The sequence below is a fragment of the Patagioenas fasciata genome, chromosome 3 (genome assembly GCF_037038585.1).
Source record: "Patagioenas fasciata isolate bPatFas1 chromosome 3, bPatFas1.hap1, whole genome shotgun sequence".
In the NCBI taxonomy this organism is placed as follows: Eukaryota; Metazoa; Chordata; class Aves; order Columbiformes; family Columbidae; genus Patagioenas; species Patagioenas fasciata.
In genome coordinates this window covers 123,519,245-123,545,750 of record NC_092522.1, presented here as the reverse complement: position 1 = coordinate 123,545,750, position 26,506 = coordinate 123,519,245, and the positions used below count along the sequence as shown (strand labels likewise).

General features: G+C 45.9%; 1 protein-coding gene across 24 annotated transcripts in view; it reads left to right on the top strand.

Annotated features, from left to right (window-relative positions):
- HMBOX1 (homeobox containing 1) overlaps positions 1-24,757 on the top strand; it is a 135,660-nt gene extending 110,903 nt beyond the window's left edge. For 11 of the 24 annotated variants that reach the window (XM_071807157.1, XM_065834034.2, XM_071807151.1 and 8 more), the window contains 4 exons: positions 463-558; positions 3,715-3,809; positions 3,985-4,116; positions 7,149-24,757. In XM_071807157.1, the coding sequence (XP_071663258.1) occupies positions 463-558; positions 3,715-3,809; positions 3,985-4,116; positions 7,149-7,286 (461 nt within the window). In that variant the 3' untranslated portion in view covers positions 7,287-24,757. Of the gene's footprint in view, positions 1-462; positions 559-3,714; positions 3,810-3,984; positions 4,117-4,818; positions 4,900-7,148 lie in introns of all 24 variants that reach the window. The other 13 variants (XM_071807164.1, XM_071807160.1, XM_071807159.1 and 10 more) reach the window with 13 other exon arrangements.
- The last annotated feature ends 1,749 nt before the right edge of the window (positions 24,758-26,506 follow it).

Here is a 26,506-nt window from a genome sequence, read left to right as displayed (position 1 = left end):
TCTACCCCCATGTCCCAAAAGATCCCAAATGTCCTGGCAGCAAAAGCAGATTTGAGGGGGGAACACGACATTTCTCCATTCATTTTGCCGCTGAAGAAAACATGTCATGGAACTGTATCATAGGAAGAGACTCGCCCGAGGGGATGCGGTTTGCGGCAGCGCTGCGAAATGAACTTGAGGTTTCGTGCTTGAACCAGCAAAGCAGCCCCCTGGTCTCTCCCAGCTCTGCATTCCCTTGATTGAAGCTGCAAAGAAATCCCTGTATTTCAGATTTTTATGGTTTTTTAAAAGAAAAAAGGCTGCTTTGTTTTTTAGAGCGATATTTGGCATTTATTGCCATAACACCTGGGCACAGTACCCACAAAACTCACTGTATTCTCAGTAACTTTCCAAGGACCCACCTCTGGAACCCAGTGAGTAACAATGCTGTATGTTATTTTTTTCCCCCCATTACTTCCATAGGAAAAAAGTTATCGGATTTGGAGCGAGTTACCTCCCTGAAGGTGTACAATTGGTTTGCCAACAGAAGAAAGGAAATCAAGAGGCGAGCCAATATCGGTAATGTATCAGAGCGCCTGCTTTCAGGCTTTAGTACATAGGCTTGCTCGGGAGAGAGGGAAATGACGTAAGATTATATTAATGAAAACACTAGAGGTTCTGACATTCTCGGTAGAAATGTGGAGGAATTATTGAAATGAGTCTCTTACTGTTCCAGGTTGTTTTTCTAAAATATGAGTAGGGATTTAATGTATAGAATCCCATCATCGATACGGGAAAAATGGTACAGTCACAGTTTTACTGGAAGATCAATCTTAAAAACCAAAGTGTGTGTTCTGTTGGTGGAAGGATCATCATGCTTGAGCTCCTTGGGCGTCCAAAGTAAAATCTACAGTAAAACCTCGAAATATCTGCATTGGAATTGAGGGAAATGGAGCTGATTGCAGCTTCACAACCTTAGCGTGCAAAGGTTCTGCAAACCAAGTGTTTGTTCTGGTTACACCTGCTCTCCTTATTGCTTTCCAAGGGTTGCACAGTGACAAGTGGTTGGTGTCACGGACCGTTCGGTGATGGACTCGTGATGGTTCTTTTAACTTTGATCTCAGAGCGCAAAATTTAGGCGACCAAAATGCCAAGGGGTTAGAATTCAATCAAGCAGTGTTACTTTCTTAATTTGCCCGTAAAGCGGCATGCAATAGAGAGAGTGAGAAAGAGAAAAGGGAAAAGAAATGGGGAAAAATAAAGGTAAAGATGAGAAATGAGGTTGCATTTCTCACCAGTCCAGTTCCAGAAGCTCCCTGTGGTCTCCTGTCCCATGGATTCCTGCTGGTCCTCCATCGTGGTTCGGGATCCTCTGGTGGGAAGATCTTCAGCGGTGTCCATTCTGGAGTCACCTTTTATGCTTCTTCGCCCCCCTTGCTCCCATTGTTTCAGCCCAGTCTCCGCTTTGATTTCACAACCCAGGCTCATACTGCACAGGCTCGAAAGATCCACCACGCTTTCTTTTGCCAGTGCTTACGTGTCCAGCATTCAGGAGTCTTTCTCTGGTCCATTGGGTGACCTCAGGACCCTTGGCGAGCTGCTGGGCGTGCTCCTTGTCATTGGCCATTGTTTGGGGGAGCAGGTGTGGGACACGTGTAGCTGAGACTGCAGGTGAGGACACATCTGGATGGCAGCTGTTGTCCCTGGGTCGAAGGGACCCTCATAACAATCCCTTTCAGGAGGCTGGGGCTGGTTTGGCTGAAGCAGCGAAGTCCACCCAGCAGCCATTGTGAGCAGCAGCCCCTGTATTGGAGAAACCAGTGCAGCACAGTGCTGCTCCTCGGGCCTCGCTCCAAGTCATTGTCCATCTGTTCTTTCTGCCAGAGCCTCAGTTCTCTAAGTTCTTGCTGGCGATGGTCAGGCAAATACTGCTCCATCTTCAGACCGACTCTCACAGTTGGAACAAAATGATGATTTTTCTTGCTGATCAGGATAAAATCAAAACCACTTCAGAGTTCGTCCTGTGGGTTCTTAGAGTAGCTCGTCATAAGAGCTTTAGAAGCGACTCTAAACTTGTAGACCTAATGAGAACAAACAGAAGACGTTTTAATGTGAAAAAACACACATTAGTGGCCAGGACTCAACAAACTTCTTCATTCCTTGCAAAATTTACTTACTTTTAGGTGCTATGCAGGATCACGTTTGCAATACACAGATGAGCAGAGATCCATGCGTGCTTGTTCACCACTATTTTTGCACACGTCAAATGCCCTTTCGCTGCCAGCTGCTTTTTGCCATATTTGTGAATGAGGAAAATGTCTTTTTATATCGTTTAATGTGTTACTTGAGATTTAACTTGAATTGATTTTTTCTAAAAATGAAACCTAATTGTCAAAGGGTACAAAGCAAAGTTGATCTGAGGTGGGTGGGTTTACAGCTGGAGATTAAGAACCAAAGGGAGCTTTAGCTGCATGGATCCTACTGGAAGATGAACATATGTGTGTTTGTACATCTCTTAAGTGCTTTAAGAAATTTCTCCATCTATTTTCAGACACTCCCCCCCTGCCCTCAAGTCCAAACTATGTAGGAAGATCTCCAGGCATTGCCTTTGCCCCTCCAGTGCATTAGAAATTAAGCGAATTTCTAGTAGAAATTACACTAATTTCTAATAGGACTGGCTGGAAAACAAGGATTCTCACTTGCAAATAAATCTGTTAGTTGGCAGGGAAGGATGGAAAAATCTGGAAAAATGGGCTGATTCCAATGGGATGAAGTTCAACAAGGCCAAGTGCCGGGTCCTGCACTTTGGCCACAACAACCCCCTGCAGCGCTCCAGGCTGGCACAGAGTGGCTGGAGAGCAGTCAGGCAGAAAGGGACCTGGGGGGACTCATGGACAGGAAGCTCCACATGAGCCAACAGTGTGCCCAGGTGGCCAAGAAGGCCAATGGTGTCCTGTCCTGTATCCAAAGCAGCGTGGTCAGCAGGACAAGAGCAGTGATCCTTCCCCTGTACTCTGCACTGGGGAGGCCACACCTGGAGTATTGTGTTCAGTTCTGGGCCCCTCAGCTCAGGAAAGAGATTGAAGTGCTGGAGCGGGTCCAGAGAAGAGCAACAAGACTGGGGAAGGGACTTGAGCACAAGACCTATGGGGAGAGGCTGAGGGAGCTGGGCTTGTTCAGTCTGGAGCAGAGGAGGCTTAGAGGTGAGCTCAGCACTCTCTAGAACGACCTGAAGGGCAGTTCTAGCCAGGGGGGATTGGGCTCTTCTCCCAGGCAGTCAGCAATAGGACAAGGGGGCATGGGCTTCAACTCTGCCAGGGGAAATTGAGGCTGGAGATGAGAAAGCAATTCTGTGCAGAGAGAGTGGTCAGCATTGGAATGGCTGCCCAGGGAGGTGCTGGACTCACCGGCCCTGGAGGTTTTGAAACTGAGATTGGCCATGGCACTTAGTGCCATGATCTGGTCAATGGACTGGAGTTGGACCAAGGGTTGGACTGGATGAGCTCTGAGGGCTTTTCCAACCCAGGCGATTCTGTGTGTGATTCTGTGTGATTTCAGGCAAACCAGCATCTGTACACGTGTTACCTTCCCCAGTACTGGAGAGTGAAGAAGAAGAGGCTGAGAACTAACTCTGTTCTTTCAGTTATTCTAATTTCTTGGAAAAAAAAAATAGTAATTGCTTTTAATGACTCCAATGCATCAGATAAATTAGGGATCCATTTGCTTTTTTCGAAGAAGCAGCAATCCTGGAGAGCCATGGAATAGATGTACAGAGTCCGGGAGGTCATTCCAACAGTGACGACGTGGATGGCAATGACTACTCGGAACAGGTGAGCCCAAAAAGGGGGAGTTCACGCCTGAAGAGGCCTCTCGCAAATCGGATCTCTCTCGTTTTAATTTTGCTCTTGTGTAATTGTAATGGGGAAAGTGGAAGAGCACAGCTCCCCTGTTTGAATGTCTTGAGCAACCAGTATTCACCCACATGGATTTATTGTCATACAACAGGACACTTGGCAAGTACGCAATGGGGAGGAGGAGGGAAGATGTTCAGAGGGAGGCAGAGAAGCAGAGAAGGTAGAAGAAGACAGGAGGATCTGCTCCAAACAAGCAAGTTACACCATTCACACCACACGCAATGTATGAAAAACGCTAGGAGAGCCTTAACCCGCCCAGCACACCACGAATAACTTGCGCTCTCCTTAGCCCGGCACCATGTTCTAGTTATCGGTACTTGAGGAAGGACGTACGGATTTTAACCGTTCCTCCTAAAAATCAGGCACCAACGTGCTTCCCTGCAAACCCGTCCCTTCCTCTTGCACCTGGTCTTTGTTTCTGCGAGAAATGTCTCCGTTACAGCCCGTGCCGCAGCCTCTGTGAGTTGTTGATCTGGCACCAGGCGAGCGCAGCAGCGAGCCCCCGCCCCATACGTTTATACACATATTTATATATACGCAGGCCGCTGCCCTCTACCCTTTCTAATCCCTTTTGTCACCCTTGCCCAGCGCGATCCCGAGCGCCCTCCTGCAAGGTGCCGAGCGCCTTGTTTGTCTGCGGCAGCACCTTACTGGAGCGGCTCAGGATCCGTCCCTGAGACACTGACAGACAAAGGGTGACGGGTGGGGGGAATTAAATCGATTCACCAAAGTCTGACGTTTATTTGGCCCCGTACCTGTTCCATGTTGTTCTGCTACAATGTGCCACTATTTGGATTGCTTACCTATTATCTGTCTTTTTTATTATTTTTTTATTATTATTTTTGCATTTTAACTCTTGCCTATTCTCTTATTTTTCTTGGTTATTTTTAACCCTTGACAGCGACTTCTTTTTTAAATTCTCTAGCAAAAGAATACCCCTTCCCGCACTCTGAGCCCTCACCTACCCTAAAGTTGGTGACCCTTCCTTCACACACCTTCCTGACAGGTATTGCACCCCCTTCCCAATTTTCCTTCAGGTGTCAGTGTTGGCCAAACTCCCCCCAGGGCTGTGAGTGAACTTAGCGGTTCACTTTTTAATTGTGGTTTTTGACAGGAGCCGCGTCTGTGCTGCACCCAACAGGGTGGGCAGGTGGCTTTTAATTACCCCGTTTGGGAGGAGTCGGTAGGTCTCCCTCTATTAAAGGCATCGGAGAGGCCTGGATGAGTCCCTGGCACACTTGGCGCTGACCCCGTTGGTCTGGCAGGGGCATCCCCAACCCCTCTGCTTCCGATGGCCATTAAATCCCTTTTTACACGTCATCGCCAGCAGATTTGGTGCAACTCTGATCAGTATAAACTATTTCAGAATTGCTGCCGACCACAGATTAATTGTCAGTCAGACACAAGACCCGAAGCCTGAGGTGTTACATAGACTCCCACACTATGTTTTCCTTCTGTTTGTTAACCAAAATACTTTGAAAAGCGAAATAAATTCGTTATTAAATATCTTTGTTGAGAGTCCTTAAGAGTTACATTTCTCAGTAATCTCTGTGAAGCTTAATTACAGCGAAGCAGATGAAATGGCAAACTCTCCTGGTGACCATTTAACATCCCTTAGCCATTAGTTTAAAATCAAACTTCATCCAAATACTGATGAAGTGACTAAACCTCCACAAGTCAGGACTTTGTAGATCTTGCCATGGTAAAGAATACTGAGAGGGCCTTAGAGTGTGTGCACGTAACGCTATTCGCCATGCATTTGTTGTAAATGAATGTATTCCTTTACATAACCTCCAAATTTTGCCAAATCTTGGCTTTTCTGTCCCTTTCAGCATTTGCCACCTGTCATTTTAATTTAAAAACGCATAATACGCATTTTAAATGTCACAAGTTCATCGCTTAAAGGCTGTTGGAAGACTGGTAAATGTTTATCATTGCCTTTCTGTAAATTAAAAAAGAGGTGAGGTGGTGATTTGTTAACAATCAGTGCCCCCTTTTAAAGAGGGGGAAACACTGTGATTTTACCCAGTGTCCCAGAAGAATGAATTTAACAGATGGGATTAGAGATTAGATATTGCTGGTTCTCCTTCCTATCGTTCAAAACGCTATTTCTGATGTAGGCTGAGAAAGATGCGCAGCTCGCTGTAAAATTTATGGTAGAGTTGTCAGATTTTCAGGTGTGCTCTTGTATGGCCGTTCCGCACCTGTTTTGCTTGAGTCCTGTAGCAGCAATTGCTCTGTATTGCTTCCCAAGCCATCACCACAGTGCTTCTCTTACAGCTGACAGACTTTGCTCTTTATTAAATAGACAAAGAAATATAGATATATAAAATACATAGATTAAAAAGAAAATATATATAGATATATATGGCAAATAGTTCAGTGGGCTGGAGAACCTGGCAATATCTTCACCTGGATATTTGAGTTATTCCAGTCCCCTGAAATCACTGCACGTTGTCCTGAGCGGTCTAGGAGTTTATCAGCATCTTTTTCCCTATATATTCTGTTTTTTAGAGTAGCCTCTGGAAATCAGTAGTTTTGAGAGGCTTCCCAAGCCAGGCAATGTCTCTCCTTTCAGTTTTGATAGTTTCTAGTGAACTAATTTCCCCTGCACTTGTCCAACCCCCACCTTTTAAAGCCATTTGTACTTCCCATTGCTGCTTTGGAATATATTGTCATTCCCTTGCTTATCCGATCATGACAAGTCACAAACAATTGTTCTTTATTTACTCATTATTTGTGATAAACATTTAGCGTATCAACCATCAGCCATTTCTTTTCCAAACCAAAAAACCCGAGTCTGTTTGGCCTCCCATCCTAAGGAATCCACCCCACGCCTCTTCCCCCAGGCCGTTCTCTCTGCCTTTTCTATAGTGTCCTCTTTAAATGGGATGAGAAGTGTATATTCAAAACCTAAGCATAGCGTGAATCCGTGCAGTGCGTAATAATCCCTATCTTAGTTTGGTTTCCCCACCCACCTTTATAACTCAATATTTTCCTCAGAATATCCCCTCTCCGCTCAAATCCCTCTTGAGAATTTGGAACGCAGCTCCTCGGCCCGTTTCCCTTTGTCTGCACAGTGAGGGAGATCAGTCCTCTATCCATTTTGTCCATTCCTATCGATGTTTCACCTTCTCCCCCCGTAACCAATGCGCGGTTTGCTGCCCCGTGTCCATCACTTCACGCAGTAGTTTTATCGGCCGGTTCTCTGCTCCCGGAGTAACGATGCTTCTCTCTTCTCCTTTGCGTGCACAGGATGACAGCACTAGCCATAGTGACCACCAAGACCCCATTTCGCTAGCCGTGGAAATGGCAGCGGTAAACCACACCATCCTGGCACTGGCCCGGCAAGGAGCCAACGAGATCAAGACAGAGGCTCTAGACGACGACTGATACAAAGAAAGGGGAGGGTCGAAGCGAGAAGTAACTTAGTTTTAGACGTAGCACCTTAGCAGACTTTCCTCGGTCCTTAATATGTGTTCTTACAGTATAACTTTGCAGTTTCTTGTACGTCAGTTAGCTGTTAGGGTCTTGTTCTGTGAAGATGGCATGGTGCCCTCAGCCTTTGCATATACTCTCTCAGTATTAATTCCCAATCAATAATCAATCAACCAACCAACCAACCTCCCTCTCCCGGCCCCAGTGGCTAGAAAAATCTTGCTGCTCTGTCTTAGCATTCAAAGTGCTTCCAGGTATTTTAGACAGTCCTTAATTACAAGTCTTAGGCTACACTTAAAATCTTGGATACCCTTAGAGATTGTGTTTAAAAGAAAAACAAGTTTAGTCTGTACGCTTCTCCTTCTCTGAGACTGCAAGGATGCAAGCTGAGGTAGTGGCACAGGGTCGATGGACACCAGGTCGGGAGTACCAACAGAGAGTAAAAAGAACACTAGAAACCCCACTTCAGCATGGGAATAAGTGATTTCCAGCTGCAATAAGCTGTGCCTCACTGCTCGTACAGTGACTCGATCTACTTCTGGGTGCTGTGCTGGGAATGCCCGTTGGAAACACGCTCACATAGTTGGTCACATATTCACCACAGACATCCTCTGCGTGGCTTAGTGGATAAGTAACCGCCTTCTGCCTCTGGGACCGGGATTGAAGCCCAGCCTGGGATCGTGTGACAAATGAGCCGAATGTCTAATGGGCCACAGTCCACTTCTCAAAGCCGGTGCTGGCGATGCGGCACGGCTGGCAGAGCCTGCTCAGAAGAGGCCTAGACTCTTAGCCATCTGTCATTCGCAATGTCACCTTTTCAGTTCTTCCTCTTGCCTTTTCCGTCCCCGCCCTGCTCCCCCCTCCGCTTTGCCACTTTTCCAAGCGGTGTTTTCCAGGAAGGTTGTCGAGGTCGCGGAACGGGTGAGTGGATTTTTACACGTCTGTGTAACTAACGCTTACGTCCTGACTAGCCTGAAACGTTCTCGGAGGACTTTTGCATCTGACCTGTGCTAGATCACCGTCATAGCATAAATACTCTCCTATATATGGACTTTTTTCTTTGTTCAAAGGCAGGAGGATCTCTTACCTGAGAAACGGGGTGTGAATGGTTTGTGTTCTCTTTACTCTGTCCTCGTTAAGATGTGAGAAAGCTATACTGCTACGAGCAATTTAATTAATAATTGGAAGCCATACTGATAATGGATGTGGTAATATTTGTAAAGCGAACCTACTTTAAGTAGCAGAAACTAATGGAATTGTTTTCCTTGATCATATGTAGCACTTTTGTTACTTTTTTCGTAAAGATATTTATATTTGATAAGTCTTTTTTTTATCATTTGAGAATTCAAAATACCAAACAGCGAAGTTGCATTACAGAGTCACCCTGCGATCACCTTGTCATCTCGTATCTAAATGATGAACTGTGTGTGCATCTGAGAAAATTACATCTGCTGGCATTGTGTGGAAATGATCTCCTGGCATCCTGATGAAATGATACGTTGCTGCCGGTAAGAGGAAACATCTCGATGGAAGCAGCATGGGAAGCGTTAGAGACGGGCAGGACTGTGCTCCATTCAAAAATAAACATTAAAAACCTATGTAAATTTTTTCATATATAGCTACGTGAAAATTTGCATAGTGTTGCCACAACATTCCATTTTGATCTTCCTAGTTTATAGCTCGAAAAGAGGAAAAAGGCTTAGTGTGATGGGTGGGTTTCCTTTCCTCCCCTCCACTTTTAAGGTGGAGGGAATGAAGCAAAGTTGCTCTTACTCATCTTGTTCTCGTCCCTTCCTCATGCTTCGCTGTCACATAGCGTTGGGAACTCCCGAAATGCGGCTCCTCAGCAGGTTTTTAGCCAACCTAAACCCCTTAACCAGCTCATCTTCACCTGTGTTCATCTTGTGCAAATTGCTTAGGTAACTGCAGAGATTTTGCGCTTTCAGAGGGCACCGAGTTGGCGTCTCTGTAACTTTGAAGATAGAGAGGTAGGGCTTGGCCTCGTCTTTCATTTATGGATTTCAGTGGGAGATTAATGTGCTTGCCTCAGATATACATCACCCAAGCAGAATGAAGCCGTCTTGTTTCAGTTTTATTGCGTTGCTGGAGTAGGCAAATTCACAAGTAGCATCAGGGCAGACTCAGGAAAGAAAGGAATTGGATCAGCCACCATTGCAGTTTTTGTCTTAATGTGTGTATGAATGTTTTGGTACTAAGGACCGAAAGGACGGGGAGAGCTTTTCTTTCTATTTTTGCACAGCAGAATGATCGAGCAAACTTTAGCCTTAGTGGAGTTTTACCTGCTTATTCATTCCGCAGTCACACACCAAGCTGACAAGCAACATCCACGATTTATAGTAAGGAGATTTTAATAATCGATGGCCTCTTTGCGTTGGGATTGCCACCACCATTTGTTCTGGCTGTTTCATTTTAAAAAGAACAGACTCAAACTGTTGGACAGCTGCAGTTTTAGAAGAAATATTGCTTACTATACCGTCTTTAAAAAAGTCATTGTCTCGAGCATCGCCTTTTTAAAGCAATAGGGAAGAATACAAATAGTACTGGAACTTCTGTATCCTGATTATAGGTTCATGCGATGCAGGATCGAAGTAACACCATTAAAACTGTGTGTCTGTACCATCTAACGTAGAATAATCTGATCTTCATTCAGGTAGCTGCCGGTCTCATCCTGCATCACTATCCCATCTGAAGGTTAAACCGTTCAAACCCCTCGTGAACAACTGGAGATGGGCAGATCCTCCTTGTCTGTAGCTTCCTGGTAAATACCAGTTTTCTGCTTCCCCACATCGTCATCTCACCAGAGAAAAGAACAAATAACTGGGGAATCAGACGCTTAGTTCCATGGTGTCAGCTTTTGGGTTGCCCCCATCTATTTTCTTTGACCGTCGAGAGGTACGAGGAAAAGAGTTAAGAGTTCAGCTGTTGTCAGGATGCTCACACAGTCTTATTTCTTTTATTCTCAAAGTTCATCATGAAGAGTTTGCAGTTGGTGAATACTTTTTGGTTTGAATTAACTAAAAAGGAGCAGAGGCTGGTGTGATGATACCAGGAGAAGTGTACGTGATCTGGAGTAAGTGCAAGAATTGGTGGAGAGCGTGTCGTGGACTTTAGGCTTTGTTCTAGGGGCTTTTTCTGCAATATTGAAGTCGCCTTTGTCTTTCTGTCTCTGGATTTTCTTGAAGATTAAGCCTCATTTTTGTAGCGTTGCAGTTCAGTTTGCAATTTGTCGTAGCCAGTCTGGAATTACCGCAGTTTGTTCTCATGTGGGTTCCCTTGAAGTGGGTCTGGTGGCCGACTAGATCCACCTTTTTGTTCTGTGAACAGAGAAGAAATTATTTAAGGTGCTCCTCTTCTGTGATGGGCACAGATTGCTTTTAACTTTGTAGCCTGAGTTCTGGCTGTTATTTTGTCGCTCATGAAGTCCTTATACTTGAGTTGTCGTCTCTTACCGTCTTCTTCAAACAACGATTTCTACCTCCACTAACGTTTTGGGGTTTGGTTTTGGATTCAATCTTTTCTTTTTCATTCCCCCGCCTGTTTCCTGAAGTATGAGATCCCAGACGTTTGCAAAAGCGTTAGGAACTGATGGAAACAAGTTGATGTAGCAATGAGCAGACGTGTTATCTGTTGATTCCCTACTTTTACGGAAACATCTTCTTAATACTCTATAGCAGTCTCTAAACATCCTTGTTGTTACAGTCACATCCCATTGTGGGATACGAACAGGTTGGTCAGCAGCGCACCCTTGCAGCAATTAAAGAAGAGCCTCCAGCAGGTCAAGGAGAGCAATTAGTCCCCTCTGTTGATTACTTTTGGGACCATGCCTGGGGTACGGCGTGAAGCGTTGGGTCCTGGGGGCCGCTGGGACCAGAGGGTTGGAGCACACGTGGCGTCGCGAGTTTGCGAGAGCTGGGATTGTTCCGACTGGCTCTGGAGGCAGCTTCTGTTCTGATTATCATCTCTCTTAATGGGCGGATTTAGAGAATATGGAGCCGGGCTCTTCTCAGAGGTGCATAGCAAAACAGTGGGGGGCATTAAAGAAAATCCCAGATGAATGTAAAGAGAAAGACTTTGATACTCAGTGGTAGAACAGTGAGCAGGAAGGCAGTGGCAACCCCATCCCTGGGGATACGCCAGACTCAACTGGACGAGGTGGGAGGTTGATTGGAGACCTCCAGAGGTCTCTTCTGACATAAATTATTCTGTACAAACCTGCTCAGGTCGAGATGTTGGTTCTGGTCTATACATGTTGACTTGTTTAAAGAAATTGTCTTGTTTTTTCCTATTCATAAACAATTATCTTTCCTATTCTCTTAGCAGAGGGGAGCTTTATTTGCAGGGTCTGGCTCCAGGCTCCAATCAAGCCATAAGTAATAAATTCCATTAGTTATTTGTTCTGTTTACACAGTTCTTTCAGGGATATTGGAATTGTTCTGTTTGTTTCCTTGCCTAACACCACACTGGTAAGTTTTCCGTGTTTCGTAACGTTTGTGCTGTTAGATCGGTCTTCACCTTCATTTGTGAGGATTTATTGTCTTGCTGCTCTGGGTGCAGGCGAAAAATTTCACGTAGGTGAGCGTATTAGAGGAAAAATTGTAGTGACTACTATGATAAACTGGAAATTGTTGGATCAGTACATCATTAATTGGTGATTCTCAGAACCTGCAAGGGTATGACTGGGAAAAAACGTCATGTTATACTTGCTTGGATCCTCCTTTGCTTCCCTAAAGTGTTTTCCTGCGGCTACTGCTAGGAAAAAACAATACAATACTTTCTGTTAGGTCTGATTTGGATGTTCTTTTGAAGAGAAATCGCAATGGTATTTGCCAAAATGGACTGGATGGGGTCAGGTAACACTCCTAAGTATTCATTTCGGCCTTTAAGAGCATGGAGATGATTTCACCAACATTTTGAGTTCCCCTGTGTGGTATAAACGTTTTCCTTCCCAATGAGATGCCGCTCGCAAAGAAGTAAAATAGAAGCAGCAGAGTAGCTGAGTCACCGACGTGTGCTGCTTGTAACTGCTTTTCATGTAACGTTTCGTTTTTCGTATAGATAAAACCAGCAGAATTAGGAGGAGGGTTTTCCAAACTCAAAACCGCTGCCCCTAACGCACTTAGTGCGGGATGTGTGGAATCTGAACTCGGATACAAAGCTGGATTCACACCTCTGTGAATGACTAAGATTCGGTGTGAGATTTTGCCCGTAGTACTGAGAGCTGTGGATGTTTATTACAAGATATTTTCCCCCGTTTATCCCTGGAATTCTGCTTATTTTAGGTGGTTTTCTTACCAGGAGGTTGATGTTCCTCCTCCCGCCCCAGCTCCATCACTGCGCCGCCTCATTCCCCAGCGTCCATCAGCCGCTTGCAACCTCATTGGAATAATTACCAGCAAATTCTAGGGGTATTTTTGTCAAAATAAACTTGGCTTTTATTTTAGACAAGGCTTCCCACCCAAGTAGCTCTTGCACTCTTTGAAGTCATTTAACTTGATAATATTCTTTTGATCAAAGTCTTAAGCTTGTAGGCAATAATCTTGAGTTTGGTGTAGCTGTTATCGCTTGGCAGGAATCTTTGTTGGTCTTGAAAACTGTGTTCTGTATCTGTGACCTAATATGTTCGTTTGAATTAGAAAGCTGAAGGTTGTGTGTGTGCGTGTTCGTGGCCGTAGTCGGGGTTGTATGGAGATCCCGGCTAATTTAACGGAGTTTTGTGGATTCGGGTGTTTTCACTGTGATTTCTTGGAAGGGAAGGTTGATGACCCGACCAAAAAGAACTTTGCAGATCCCAAGAAGGGTTGCAGAGACGTTTCAAAAGAAAACATTCCCCTTTGGGCTTTTTTTTGCAGCTGGGATGTTTACTCAGGATATTGAATCAGTTGTTGGCCAACAGGCATTTGGCAAGCAAAGCGTAACCCTAAAACCTTCATTTTAGCCTCTGTTACTGTTGTCTAATTTATGGGGTTTAATCTGTCCGACTCAAGATGTTGCACATTAATGAAAATTGAGGCATTCTGGAGGTGGCAGCTATAAATGCGAATTTAAGATACAGAAAAATTATTATTCTCCTTTGTGAGAAATGTGATAGAACGGTTTTGAGGGCTGTCTGTAAAGTGACAGCATCTTGATGTTGGTTTTTGCTCAACAAATATAAATGAAATTAAACACATGGCACCAGGGAAACAGAGATATGGGGAGAAAAATTCAAGCATCACTAGCCTTGGACTTGGGTTTTATCGCTTAAAAATAACCTAGAATTGTTTGCTCATGCTTCTTTTCACATCCATGATCATAGAATGTCATGAGCTGGAAGGACCCACCAGGATCATGGAGTCCAACTCCTGTCCATGCACAGGACACCCCCACAGGTCACCCCGTGTGTCTGAGGACACTGTCCAGTCTCTTCTTGAACACTGTCAGCTTGGGGCTGTGACACCTCCCTGGGAGCCTGTTCAGTGTCCAGCACCTCTGGGTGAAGAACCTTTTCCTCATGTCCCACTGACCCTCCCTGGCACATCTTCCTGACATTCCCTCAGGTTCTGTCGTTGATCACCAGAAAGAAGAGCTCAGCCCTGTCTCCTCCAGGCTGAACAAACCCAAGAAGGCCAGTGGTACCTGGGGTGGGTTAGAAGGGGGTGGTCAGTAGGTCAGAGAGGTTCTCCTGCCCCTCTGCTCTACCCTGGGGAGACCACACCTGGAATCTTGTGTCCAGTTGTGGCCCCTCAGTTCCAGAAGGACAGGGAACTGCTGCAGAGAGTCCAGCGCAGCCACCAAGATGCTGAAGGGAGTGGAGCATCTGCCGTGTGAGGAAAGGCTGAGGGAGCTGGGGCTCTGGAGCTGGAGAAGAGGAGACTAAGGGGGGACTCATTCATGGGGATCAATATGGAAAGGGGGAGTGTCAGGAGGATGGAGCCAGGCTCTTCTGGGTGACAACCAGTGACAGGACAAGGGGCAATGGGTGCAAACTGGAACACAGGAGGTTCCACTTAAGTCTGGGAGGAAACTTGTTGGGGGGTGAGGGTGTCAGAGCCTGGCCCAGGCTGCCCAGGGAGGTTGTGGAGTCTCCTTCTCTGCAGACATTCAAACCCGCCTGGACACCTTCCTGTGGAACCTCAGCTGGGTGTTCCTGCTCCATGGGGGGATTGCACTGGATGAGCTTTCCAGGTCCCTTCCAACCCCTGACATTCTGGGATTCTGTGAAACCCAGTGACCACATATTCCAGGATGTCCTCGACGCTTTGGTTCTCTGAAGCATTTTGGCGTGAGGATGCTGAATGCCATGAACTGTCAACCAGAATCCCCAGATCCCTCTCCATGGAGCTGCTCTCCGGCATCTCGTTCCTCAGTCTGTATGTACAGCCAGAATTGCCGCGTCCCAGCTGCAAAATCTGGCACAAAACCCCCGTAATCATTACGTACAGAGCGTGTTGGCCCATCCAGGCACTGCACTGCGCTGGGTTGGCTCAGCAGCAAACCAGAACTGGATTCAGGGATGCGCGGTCTGGAACCAGGCCTAGGATCAAAGAAAGAACAGGCAGGGACTTCTTCACTTGGTCACAGAGTGCGAGACCCTCATCATCTCCCACTTTTACACGGTGTAAGGCATGGATGGGATGGATGCTTAGCTGGTCAGTTTTGGTGACCTGCTCTGTCTGTCACCCCTCTCTACTTACGGGACACGCAAAATTCATCACCAACCTCGGCTGCCGCAGCAATAAGTCTAAACCTGGGCCTATTCTGCACACCATTGCTGCCGTTATCAGCTTCGGAGCAAACGGGGTATGAAAAAAATGCAGCCAACTTCAGTAAGGTGCAGTTGATTAAAAGAACTTGGCTGAAAGGAAAATTCACTGAAAGAGAACTGGTCTTGTTTTAAACAAAACCAGGACTGTCTCGCTCCCTTTGTGAAAATCCGGATCATACTCGAGCTTGCTGGATGAAGTAAACAATTACACTTTGCTCTTTCAAGGTACCGAAAGACGCTCTGTGACGTGCTCATGGGTGCAGTAGCCGGGCCATAGCATTGACAGCGTATGTCACAGAGATAAAGGATTTTCCGTATTGACTGTGGGGGAAAAAACATATTTCAGAATGCCTCTTTTAATCAGGCCTGTGGAAGAAAACTTAACAATGAGTTTGATTGTGGCAGTGTTGTGCTTTTCCCCAGTCTTTCCAGGAAGGTTTGGGGCGCTCTGGTCAACAGCTTCTGCAGGAGTTGAACTGAAACGGTGGAACTGGGGCGAACCGGGTGACAGACCTTTGATATTTCGGTATGTTCAGCGCGTCGTGGCGCGCTCAGCTGCCTTGGCAGGAGCCTTGCTCTGCCATTCATTCCCTGCGCCGTTAAATGGCAGCGGGTGTATTCTGATCAAAACACCCAACGCGCCTCTGCTGGATCCTTTCAAGCCGGGGTCATTGGGATGGGTGGGATAAATGGGTAAGAATATGGCACTAAAAGTGATGGCAGCTCTTCGGAATGACTGGGTGTCCTCCTGACATGTAATTAGCCGCTTTAGAAAGATGTGGATTGGCGTGGTCGTAATTAAAAGGATTTCTGTCTTTTCTGTGATTGAAAACAGAAGATCTTCCGCCCCCTAATTCTCTTTAATAGCAGTGTTATTAGTGACACTTGGAACACAGCTACTTTGGATACTTAAATAATGACCTGTTCCTAACGCTAGCTTACAACAGCAGGGACTGAAACCGAGTTTAGTTTTCTATGCAAAGCTGATTCTCTTCCTTTTATGTGTTCCCCCGCCCCACTCGTGTGTGTTACTTCTCAGTGGGTTTTAGAAACCAAACAGGCTCTTAGTTCTGTGTGACAGCGTGATTACAGGTTACCCCGGGTTCTGGTTTAGCTCTCCGTGGTTTATCTTAGAGTTACGGTGTTGAGGAGGATGCGCCGTGGTCCAGGACTCTGCCGAATCGCTCATCCTGTGGGTTTTTACCCATCGCACAGGTAGAGGGACCGGTGGCACTGGTGTCCCCCCATTCCCGAGACAGGGAATGTAATTGGGCTCTTCTGCACCATTCCAAGTTGTCGTTCATCATAGCTCAGTCTGAAAGCCTTACCAGCGGTTGTTGCCAAGTATAACATGTAACCATATGGTCCTCGAGTGTGTGCTGTCTCCTGTTGCCCTTAGCGTGGCGTAGGGTTACAAGCTAATCCACCTTTTCTTAAAAAAAATCTCAAAATAGCCCACAATGGAATGCTTGGATAGTACGACAGGAGAGGGATATATGATGGTGACCTGAAATAACATGGTAATCTTTCTCTTATACGTTGCTGGATTCTGAAAAAGCATCTGTCATAGGGCCTTTTGTGCCTTTTTATTCTGTGTTTTTGTGAGAGGTGCTGCCTGTTGACCACGTCTTGAACATTTTTGCCCTGAAGCCTCTCGATGATATTTTTCCCTAGTGCTGTTCTTCTGCTGTAGTAAATCATCAAACAGGTTCCCGGAGTTGTTTTGTATGCAAAGATGCATATGGAGACTCTTAAATCAAATTTAGAAAAGATATCAGATTCCTAACAGATTTGTGCAAGAAGTTAGGAACTTCTCTTCTTTAGGCTTTTGTTTAAATCCTCCGGTTATTTTCAGCTTCTTTGTACTGAAATACCCCTGTAAATCTTACCCAACGTCACTGTGGTTCGGAACAGACCTGTGGGTCTCAGGTATTTGAGTTCTTCCACCGGTGGCACTACACTCACTGTAGCAATTTCTTCTCGAAAATGTACATTTTAAGACATTAACTTGCTGCTGTCACTGTCACCTCAGTTCAGCTTCCTCCCCTCCCCATCCCTTCTCCTTAACTAATCCAAGTCTTCCATGTTACGGCAAGTTGGCGTATGTAGCTTAAATAACCCACCTCTCTAATTACGAGGTTGACCTCAGCCTTCTGAGATATATTTTACATCATTTGAGATTTAAAAATACGTTTCACTTACAAAGTTTATCTGTCGAATCGCTCGAGGAGGGCAAAGAGATAATGAAAGTAAATTATTAATTAATATTGCTCACCCGGTATAGCCCATTAAGAATATTAAGCATATATTCCATTCCCCAAAGCACATTTTGCTTTGGATATATATATATTTTTTGAAGTCTGCCTGCTGATAAAGGTGCTGCTATCTCTGTTTGACAGGACTGTGGTGACAGTACTGAAATACCCTTCAGGAACCAACCCAAGCCAGGAACTCAGAACAGCTAATTCACTGAGCAGGTTTTCCTATACCAGGGTGCAAAACCATTTTGTTGATGCGTGATGGCAAGTGAGTAGATCTTTTCAAGACCAAAATGCCGTAGCGTCCCCCTCACCACATTCAAGCTGTGCTTCTTTTCCATGGGTTTGATGTCATTTTGGAGTGGAAAGCAGGAGCATCTCACCCTTCTGCATCATGGATAGGTTGAGTTTAGGTGGAGCTACGCTGGATGCAGAACAGCAGAGTGGAAATTCGGTGTAGTGCTGGGGAACACCAGGTGTACTGTGCAAAATACCTAATCACTGCTTGAGAAGGATAAACATCTTGGATGCTTCATTGATGAGACAGTTGAAGCAGTTTATGAAACGCTCTGAAATCTCCATTTCTTTGTGCCAGGATGTGTTCATGGCACGCCGTATCGCATTATAAACTTCATCCTTATTGGAATTTGATACATGCTATTGTTCCGTAGTTGCCCATCAGTTTAACTTAACATTTCCATCTTGGCACACGGCTGCTCTTTGGTTTAATTCTGCGACTCTTCCTTCCTTTTAGAGCAATTTTGACTCGCAATCCTCTTTCTGCAGGTGCTTGGAGAAAATAAACGCTATTGAGATGTGAGAATAGATCCCCTCATTTGCAGTTATCAGAGTCAACATCAGTGGAGAATTTGTCCCACAATCTCAACAATACTCATTTATTGATGCTGGGATTTGTAGCAGAGCAAGAACGAAGCAGTCCTGGAGTTTCATTGTCAGTAATTTAGTTTGGTGATGTAGGCTTGAAGATTAGGTGTGTGGCTGGGAGTTAAGAGTCAATGAAGTATCCGTGGACGTAATGAAGGTATTTGTAAATGTGTTGAGAAAAAAAATACATTATTCCATATATGTTTATAAATCCATTGGATACAAATGGTGGAAGTTGTAAAGAGTCACATGGAAAAGGCAGACACTTTCCATTAGGGGATTTTGATTTTTTTTGCATTTGGAAGGGCAGGATGGTTCTGTGATTCTGTTCATCCCGTTGGATGCAGTAGATAGAACGGGGAGTTTGCATCAGGAATCGGGAGACCACTTAATATTCAGGGTCTCATTGTAGGTGATAGACTGGTCCCTTCTGGCCTTAATTGCAAAACTCTGATTCCAAAGAGGTAGATTTGTCTTTTACCCTTAGAACCTGTTCGTAGTAGTTAATGATTTCTAGAGATTTGAGTAGGAGAGGGGTTCTCTGCAGTAAGAACTTCCTTAGAAAGTCTGACTTTCCATCCGAGAACATATTGTGCCTTATGTCTCTGAACCACGTGAAGTTCCCGTTGGGTATGATAAATGTCTTTTTACACTTTGTACTCCTGCCATATCGAACAAATGTCGGTGTAATACCAGGTGGTTTCTCTGCGCTGCCGTGTTACTTATTTTTGCTCCAGTATCTCACAGATTCAGACTGTTCTGCTCGAACAGTGATTCGGACTTTCATACCGGTCAATGCTGTAGCTCTGGAACAGCTTTATATTCTGTTCAACTGTTCTTTTTGCTTCTTATTTGAAAATAAACAGCAACAAAAATTCCCTAACCGAAAGCCCAGGTCAGTCTGAATTTCTAATCCGGAATTCTTTGTTGCTTTTCATTCCATTAGACATTCAGGCACGTGAATTCCTGTTGTTAAGGGTACCTTGTGGTACTTTTTACCGCCACCCGAGAACACTCAACACAAAACTGATTCGCTGTGAGTAGAATTTGATGAGTCGTGGCCATTGCCTCAAGCAGCTGGTTTGGGCTTTGTTCGCTTGGGTTTCTTTTCAATACTTTCATCAATTGCCAAAGCGCTTCAAAAAATATCGCAGGCAGCAGAAGTCCCTTTGCTTCCATTCATGTCTCCTCTTATATCCGCACTGAGCCGTCATTTCCTTGAAGGAATTCCAGGCGAGTTTTGGGCTGAACCCTTTGCTTTCCTCTCTACTGGATTCTTCTCGGCACCCAATTTGTCACACGTTGTCTTCCCAAACTTCAGTTCTTCTCATCGAGGCAATGTCTCTTTCCTCCAAGCTCCTTCACCCCCTGCTAATCCCGTTTTCTCGTTCCGAAGTGCTCTGACCTGCACCCGTTGTTCTTACAGTCTCTAAATAAGGACTATATTTACTTTCCAGCCTATTAAAAAGCGATCCCGTGTGATGCTGAAGCTTGGATTTGGCTCAGCCTTAGGAAATCTGCCAGCCAAAAGACCTTGGGTTTTTCCAGCGTGGTTCGTTAGCAGCTCCTCCCTCCCCTCATTTCAGTTTTGACGCTTAGATTAGCAAATCAGGGAAATAGTAGCTTTGAAGTATAATCTTAGTTTTTTGATTAATACTTGGGCTGCCTTTCGAACTGGGAAGACTGATACTGGGTTCTGCAGATACTCAGCAACCTTCTAGGAAACACAGATGTATCTCCCAAGCGGCACTGCTTCGAAACAGACTAATTGGAGGTTTCTTGCACACAATTCTAGCGCTCAGGTTTATCTTTTCTCCTTCGTTCCTTTGATTTTCACCTCTCCCGCTCCTGCTAAGACTCACTCGTTGCTCTCCATGCCCTTTCAGTGCCATTTGGCTTTTCTTCCCTCTTTTTTCTCCTTGTTGTCTTTTTCCTGTACAGGCACTTTATTCCCTTCACACCTCCAAGCGGCGTATTTAAGCTTAGACGGTTTCTAACTCCTTTAATCCAAATCCAGAGCCGTTCACCTTTCCTTTATGCCTCTTAGATGGTGCTGTATCAATTACATACTTGAAGCCCAAATACACATTGTCCGCGGTGTTGTGTAAATACGAAGAACGTTGTCTGCTCCCACAATTAGCTCATAATTCAGCCAATTTACAGCAGGTTCTTTAATTGCACCCTCCGGTGTGAAATCAGGTAGTTCCAAGGTGTTGGACCACGGTTAACAGAGAGGAACAAGGCAGTGGGGTATTTTTCTTGAATCTTATTTTGTCTTGCAGCACTGGGTGTTGGAAGCCATCTTCATCGATGCGTTGGTTCTTTAGATAGTCTGCTGTTGTCTGCTTTCTTAGCTTTTGGGACAAGAAACTTGGATTTATGTGGCTTTTCTGAAGGACGTTCCCCACGTCACTTATAGAAGGGTTTGGGACCTTTTAAAGCTCATCTCATCCAACCCCGACCTCATTCACCCAGGGCTCACGATCACCTTTTGCAGCCAGAAAAGCTTGCTTTCATTATTTTTTTTCAAGTTGTTTTAGATTTGAAGATCATTAGGAAAACTCCAAGTTACTTTTCCAAATGACAAATGAGAGTGAAAGCAGAGCTTGGATTTTGGGCTTCCCATCTCTCCGTAGTTCCGATCGAATTTTCTCTTTCGGCTTGTGCGTAAATTTAAGCCTCATGGTGAGACAAGTGCTGGACTGAAACTGTTGGGTCAGGGCCCCGTTGATTCTTTCGGGAGGGACAGGTTTTCCATTTCCTCACCCGTCGCAACACAAACTCAAAACCAAAAACGCCCCTTTGGCTCTGGCCGTAGCGTTAGGAGCGTCTTTCCGCATCTCGTCAACTCCTTAATTTGCTGCTGGGCTTGTTCTGGAGGGTTACGGGCTGCACTTCTCACCCCGGTACAAACCCCGTGCGCTACTGGTTCAAACTGGGAGAGCGCCGTGTCGCTCTGGATGGCAAATCCCATACGGCAAAGCCACCTCATCGTGCCACAGACGGGCTTGTACCTTAAAAGATAATCCGGGAATAACAGGTTTAATCAGGATTTAGTTCAACAGCTGCTCTATCAAAGGGTGACAAACAAAAGTCAGCCGTGTCCACGGGGAGCGCTGTTTTCATGACAAATCGCCTTGGCTTGTCTCCCTCTTGGTCTTTATGATCTTCCCAAGGCTGCCGAAAGCCTGGGACGTGTGAAATATGTGCAGTACTTTTCTTAATTTTATATATATGTATTATTATTCTTTTCTTTGAGTCAATTTAAGAAGTGCCTAAGTGAGTAACAGGACTCCAGAGCGAGCTGGAGGAATAGGATTCGACCTCATGTTTAAGAACAGAGCACGTACGACTCCGACCGAGTCCGGAGCTTTGCAGAACCCGGCTGGACCGTAATAAATCTCCGCTCCTCCCTCTCGCCGCCCACCTCGCTGCTCGGGATCCCATCATCCCACCGCATTTCTCAGCCAAACCTTCGCCTTCTCCCATTGGGGGTGGACGGTGAAGAGCGGGGGAAGCTCTGAGCGGAATCGGGTAGGAAACCGCCTCTGGGGTTGCAAATACAAACAGCTCCGTGCATCTGGGTAAGGGCACGGCTGCCGCTCGGGATGGAAACAGCAAGTATACACATTTAATCATCCCTTTTTGGAATCGCGGAGGCAGTTTCTTCCTCTATTCTTAATTATTTCTAGGCTTATAATAGCAGCACCTGCTTGACATTCTATCAGAATAATTGTACCTGTCGGCGGGTGGTTATAATTTTGTAAACGTACGTGAGGATTTTATGTGGTTTAAAACAAATACGTATCGATGCTAGTTTAAAAAATCACATTGAAGGAGGATTTCTTCTGACCGTAGTAAAAGGAAATAACGGAACACTATTAAGATGTATTAGTACCACTTAAAGATTCAGAAAATGAAAGCGATCCATATGTAGATGGTTTATTTTTCATTAATAACAAAATGTTTTCACTCTGACAACTTAATAGCGTCTGAGTTGGGAAAGCCGAGGAAATGACTGTTGGCAGGAAAAGCTGTGAGGACGTCTGAGAGAGCAGCAAATGAGCTGGTGGGATGCTGATGGGTGTTGATTTAAGCCATGATCGAATGGGAACGTATCGCTGGGGTGCTAATGCAAATCAGGTCTTTATGGGGCCTGTGGCACACACGGACCGTTGGTTGTGCCGTCGTCCTGCTCTAGAGATGCCTTTTTAACCGTGATTTTTGATTTTCTTTCCTAAACGAAGTGATTGTCAGTAACAGTGGCTGTAAGTGGAAGGAAGGATTCATGTAGCGGTGAGTGTTGCAAACCTCAGACAGCGGAACGGTGCCAGGGGCACAAAAAACAAAGCAAAACCCCCCAAAAAACCTGTAGCGAAGCGCGGAGGAGTCATGGTTTTCATTTCCAAACTTGGCGCGTCTTGATTTTGTTCCACTGTCGCGTGGGCGACAGTCACCCGTGGTCGCTTTGTCACCCGTCCCGCCGGTCACCGAACCCCCGGCGGGTCCTGCCCCGTCCGCCGCTCCTCTCTCGGCATCTCGCGGCTCTGTCTGTCCTTCCGCGTGTCCCCACGGGGGTGACACCCGTGTCTCATCTGCTGTAGGTGTCTCACCTACCTCAGGAGCCCGTCGCGGTTTCCAGGGTCGTCCGTTCGCCGTCCGCTCCTCTCGTCCCCGCGAGCACTCGCGCACGCACACACACACACACACACACACACACACACACACACACTGGAATGTAGATTCTCCTCTTCTCCTCCCCCAGATCGCCTCTGGACCCCATCCTTGCTGTAGCCACCACCAACTCCTCTTGCAAATTGGATGCTGCTTTAAATGTGAAAACAAATGTTTCAAGAAGCTATAAAACCTGAATGAAAGCTAAAGCTGAATTTATAAAGCCTTGTTGCGTATGAGCCAAAAGTGCAAAAAGCTCTATATAATGAACTAACCTGCCACTCATATAAATATAAATATATATAAATATATTAAAATCAGACTGTTCTACAAAATTGTGTATTTGTATTTTTGTGTACGTACAATTTTCTGCTAAGCAGAAGGAGGATGTAGTATAGGATGATGTGAGAAGAGATTTTGTTTAATCATATTTCTTTGTTACTTATTTTTGTTAACATCCAGCTGCCTGTCTATGTCTTCTGTGTATGACACTGTTCCAAGGTGCAGTATCTCTCTCCCATCAAACCCCTTCCGCCCCCAAAGCGCCGGGGAACACGTCCTCATCAAACCGGGTCTCCACCTTCATTAACAAGGGCTGTTCGTTCAGCTTAACGACTATATGATAATTTTCTATCGGCGCATCGTGTCGTTGCTCCTCGTAGCCACGTCAAACACTCACAAACGGGTTGATCGCTCTTCACGCGGGGGTTCCCCGAGCACCTCGTCTGCACCATCCATGGTCTGTAGGATCGTCGCTGCCGCTCCTCAGCCTGGAATTTCAGGGGGAAAAGAAGGACTGAATGTAGAGGTTGATCAGATCTTTGTGTTGGGAAGCTGGGGAAAAAAGCCTCTAGGGCAGCGTCGCGGTGAGCGACGGGGTGAATCTCGGGCACCACCGCGTGGACGATGGAGCCGCGTTCCCCATTGCTGTGCCACCAAGGTGGGTTTTGGCTTGGGAAAGGCGGCTTGGCCATGTCCGAGGTCACGTCCCCTGTGCCACCTCGGACACGTCCTCCCACCCCAGGCGCCCCGTGCATCTCCGGTGGCTTCGTGATGGCTCGGTGCCTCATGAGAACACTTGTGGCAGCCGCACTTGGGGAGCTCCATCTTCTGGCTTGCAGCAAAGATGCTGATTTTTCAGACAATATTCTAAAATCTTCTCCAAATCAGCACGTTTATCTGCCAGCCGCCGAGCGGGTCTGCTCCATCACTTGCTGAGAGGAGAGTTTTCCCCCTCGGTGCACCGGGGAAGCGTTAATTACTCATTATAGACCAGAGAACGACCCAGGGACAGAGGGGGGTCGGAGGAGAGCGAGATAACCGGGACGTTGTGGCCAAACACCGCAAAGCGTTGGGTGCGAGGTGGCGAACGTTCTTCCCTTGGGGCGAATCGCCCCTCGATGTCCCCGTCTCCAAATCTTCCTCCTGCTGCCGAAGCGCCAACCGCCAGCCTCTTCCCTCGTGTCCTTCCGTTCCTATTTATTCCTTTTTTCCATTTAAATTCTAACACTGTTTGAATTCTGCCCCGGGGAGAGCGATACTGCATCTTTACATGTAGGGCTCATATTTATAACAATGTGTAATGACTGTAGCAAAAGTCCTTGTTTCTATTTGTGAATGGACAGAGAAACAAGTGCTCTATTGTATTGATTAAAATAGTTAAAATGAGTCCTGTATCATTGTATCTCCTATTCTGGATTAGTGCCTTTTGGACAGTAGACTGTTCTGTAATTAAAAATGTAGTATAACTGCTTTTTTGTACAGTTTTGTTTTAATAAAACTTTTTTTTAATTTGTGTTTATTTTAGTATTGTACCTATTAGAAAATAAAACCGTATAACTCCACCACGCCGCGTTGCCTCCCTGGTCCTTTCTGAGCGGAGCTGTCGGGGTGTGAAGGCCCGAGAGAGCCCTAGGATGTGAACAGGGCCTAAAATATGTCTTGAGAACTTAATAAGCATAGAAACATTAATTTAATGAGGGAGACGTAAGTATTTGTGCCTTCCCTTTTCCATCAGGAGGGTCTGGGGAGGGATGAGGGTGGTGGACGTTGCTGTTTGAAGTGGTGGCATCGCTGGAGTTTGGCCCGTGGGCTGAGGCCTTTGAGGGCGCTTTCCACTAGAAAAACCATCTTAAAAGTAGCGTTTTATCTACTTATATCAACTTATTTGCGTGCGGTTGTGTTTGCCACAACCTGCTTGGGGTAGAACGGATGAGGAGATGGTGCAATAAGCCACAAAAGTGGGATTTTTCTCCTCAAAAACCCCACAAAGGGCCCTGAGTCCCATCCCCGCTCTGAGGGGCCGCGGGGAGCGGAATATGGGCCCATTTGGGAATAAAACTGACAAGATAAGAGATAACGGGGTGTGATTTTGAGGAGGCACCGCCTGCCCCGTTGTCCCAGTCTCGCTCAGCAGCTTCAGGGGCTCCAAATGGGGAAGATTTGTGTCAAAATGGGAATGAGTTTCTGGTGGGGCTGAACAGACTCTTGGTGACTCAGGAATTGATTTATTAATTGAAATGGTGTTCTGCAAAATGGATTAAAAATCAGTTTGTGCAGGCACCAACGCGGGGGGACGGACAAGGATGGAATCGGGGATGGGGAAACTCCCTTTGGACAGAGGGGTTTGTTGGTTTGCTTTTGGGGCGGTTTTTGTGTTGTTTGGTTGGTTTGGTTTTGTTTTTACAGAAACAACCATTGGAGACGGGAGCTTTGCACAAAGCTCCATTTCCAGCCCGTTTTGGTTGGTTGGTTCTGTGTTTTGGGGGTTTTAATGGTTGGTTGGTGGTTGTCTGAAGGTTTTCTTTTCCTTTTTGCTTCAGTTTTGTTTTCTTTTAGGGGGGGTTGATTTGTTTTGGTTCTGGTTGGTTGGGTTGGTGTTTTTGTAGCGTTTTATTTCTTTGTTTAGTTTTTTTTTTGTTTGGTTGGTGTTTGCTTTGGTGGTTTGTTCTTTTTTGTTGGTGGTTTTTTTTTTGGATGGGGATTTGTTCATTTGTTTTGGTTGGTTTTGGTCTTTTTTTATATGGTGTTTATTTTTTTGGTTGGTGAGGTGGATGTGAACTGGCTGAAGGGAAGAACCAGAGAGTCGTGGTCAATGGGGCAGAGTCCAGCTGAGGCCTGGATCTAGTGGAGTGTTCAAGGGTCAGTGCTGGGGCTGGTATTATTCAATATATTCATCAATGACTTGGATGAGGGAATAGAGTGACTGTCAGCAAGTTTGCTGGTGACACCAAGCTGGGAGGAGTGGTGACACTGGAAGCTGTGCTGCCATCCAGAGACCTGGACAGGCTGGAGAGTTGGGCGGGGAAAATGTAATGAAATAGAACAAGGGCAAGTGTAGAGTCTTGAATGTGGGCAGGAACAACCCCAGGTTCCAGTGTAAGTTGGGGAATGAGCTATTAGAGAGCAGTGTAGGGGAAAGGGACCTGGGGGTCCTGGGGACAGCAGGGTGAGCATGAGCCAGCACTGGGCCCTTGTGGCCAGGAAGGCCAATGGTACCTGGGGTGGGTTAGAAGGGGGTGGTCAGTAGGTCAGAGAGGTTCTCCTGCCCCTCTGCTCTGCCCTGGGGAGACCACACCTGGAATCTTGTGTCC